The 2456-nt window shown below is 46.4% G+C and overlaps 1 protein-coding gene across 1 annotated transcript in view; it reads left to right on the top strand.

Moving 5' to 3' along the window:
* Window positions 1–2231, top strand: part of LOC108445228 — a 3237-nt gene extending 1006 nt beyond the window's left edge. Inside the window, exon 3 of the mRNA XM_017728385.1 lies at window positions 1–2231. This exon is cut by the window's left edge and continues 2 nt beyond it. Within this exon, the coding sequence (XP_017583874.1) occupies window positions 1–654 (654 nt within the window). The 3' untranslated portion in view covers window positions 655–2231.
* Window positions 2232–2456: the final 225 nt, after the last annotated feature.

Raw genomic sequence — 2456 nt, 5'->3', positions numbered from 1 at the left:
GCGCCTCGTGCCCCCAGGGAGCAGCATCTCCAATGCCAGGTCCATCCCTGCAGCCCAGAGGGACACACAGGGATGCTTTGCTGGCTGCAGCCTCATACAGCCATGTTCTCCAGCTGCTGCATCCCTCCAGCATTTCCCATCACCCAGGCTGATTCCAGCAGCCCAGGGCAGTGCCCTGGGCACCCATGGGCTGGCTATGGTGCCCTTGTGCAGCACCTTGGTCAGCAGAGGTTCTGTGGGAGGCACGTTATAAAGGGTTTGTTCAGCAGTGGGAGGTTGATGTTGCTCCTCTCTTTTAGAGTGAGCCCTCTGAGCAGAGCTGAGAAAGCTACTTCACTCTTGGCTGTTGGGCCCCCATGTACTGGGAGGGAGCTGCCATCCCCCACCCCCAGTGATCCAAGGGTGCCCTCCCTGATGGCACTGCTCTGGCAGACATGTTGTGGAGAAGCACTGAGCTCAGGATGGCTGAGCCCATCCCCCATACCCAGGTTCAAGGGGTGGCCATGCTTGTCCCTCTGCACCCCATATCCACCTGTCCATGGGCCAGTGAAAACCCCATGGGCTGAAAACCCCACCCAGCAGAGACGAGTGGGGTTGTCTGGCTGTGGGACATTTTGGGGGATGCTATCTCAACTTCAGCATCCCCCAACATGAACCCCAAGCTCAGCACTCCCACATCACCGGCTGCTGTTCACATGGGCTTATCAGGAATTATTCCCAACTGAATGTCACTTGAGTCATTTACAATTCTCCTCAACAGCTATAAATTCAATCTAGTACATCCTAATAAAATCTGTCCTTACCTCAAACTCTTCCAGCTCTTCCTTAGGTGTAAAAAGAGACTGTCGTGGTTTAACCCCATCCAGGAACCAAGCCCCACACAGCTGCTCGATCGCTCCTCCACCAGCAGGATGGGGGAAGGAATTGGAAGAGCAAAATCTAGGAAACCCATGGGTTGAGATAAAGACAGTTTAACAGGTCCAGTGCCAAACAATTTCTTTCCCAGTCCATTTCTGCTGTCTTGGCATTGGTCAGGCAGAGCCCTGCTGTGAGGTGGCAGGTAGGGTTTCAGGGGGAAGGATTTTATATGTAGATATGAAAACTTTTGCCAACAATGAAACATTTCTGAAGTTGCGATCCTGTTTATTTCTGATTGCTGGACACCACCCTGCACAATACTCTTCCACATTTGTTTCCTTGTCACACCTGAGGTAACTGTTATATATGAAATCCACCAAATTGGCCTTTGCATGTTGAGTGCCCTGATTTTGCATGATAAGATGTTAAATGTCCTAGTTTTGCATTTTGCATATTAAGTGTTTTAATTGCCAAATTAGCCTTTACATACTTAGAATGCCCATCCAACTAGTTAGATATAAAGTTAATTCTCAGAACCATTTAATCACACAGTTCCTAGTTAAAATCCCTGTTGATAAACTATTCCCAAGTTTAATCCCTTCCTTAAGCCTTAAACTTCCAAATGTCTTGTTTCCTGCACATACCCAAGTTATCCAAGTTAGTTAGTATGTTTTAAAATGATTCTTAAAGTGTTTATGGTTCAGTTTTAAAAGTTCCTTAAAATGACTGTTGATTGTTCTGTTTTAGAAGTTCCTTGAAGTGTTTATAGTGCAGTTTAATGCTTTTGTTAGTTGTCCTTAAATTCTACAAGTTTCTAAGCCCAGCTCCAAGCAGCAGACTTAACTGTCAAGGGCTATTTTTAGTCTCCTGTGGGTTAACCGGCAACTCAGCAGCATGGCAACATGAATGTCAATGAGGACATTTTCCTGCCTTTCAAGCACCCTAGGCAAGAGGCTATCCATTGGCTGGATCAAATGACTTCATTTCAAGACTCCACCAATCTCACTAGACCATGGGGGCTGGATTGTGGGTGGACCTGGGCAGAGCATGCACATTACAAAATCCAGTGTACAGATCTGGAGCTGGTATTTGCCTTGGATTTGCTGTGGGCGAAGCCTAACGCTGGTGACTCAGGCCTCTAGTCCCCAAAGGGACCATTTTAATTATCTAACTTTGGACTAGCCAAAGTTAACCCAGCGTTGCAGGCTTCCTGCACTGGGGTCTTGTGCCGGTTAGGCCTAAAGGTCTCTAATCGCTGCGGACCCGGTTTTTAGGATTTTTACTTGTGGATTTTCCCAGATTGGATTATTTTAACTTTAATTAATTATTTTTTTATTATTCCTTTAATAAAACAGATGTTAATTTTTAATTAACATCAAGAGTGGTCTCATTCTTGACATAACTCCTTTGAGTTTTGTTGGCTGACTTTCATTCGCCACCAGAGCAGTTGGTTCTGAAATTACAGTCCCAGTTTCCCTTACAGGTTTTGCTAGGGCACCTCTGTTACCAGTGGCACCCATGACTGCTGGTACACTGAAGGGTTTCAGTGTAACAAGGGCCCCTCTCCAAAGCTGCATTTCGGTAGTTTTCATTCCTGC

Source organism: Corvus brachyrhynchos, unplaced genomic scaffold (genome assembly GCF_000691975.1).
Source record: "Corvus brachyrhynchos isolate BGI_N302 unplaced genomic scaffold, ASM69197v1 scaffold983, whole genome shotgun sequence".
Lineage (NCBI taxonomy): Eukaryota > Metazoa > Chordata > Aves > Passeriformes > Corvidae > Corvus > Corvus brachyrhynchos.
The sequence above is the reverse complement of the archived record's forward strand: the minus strand, read 5'-3'. Positions and strand labels throughout refer to the sequence as shown.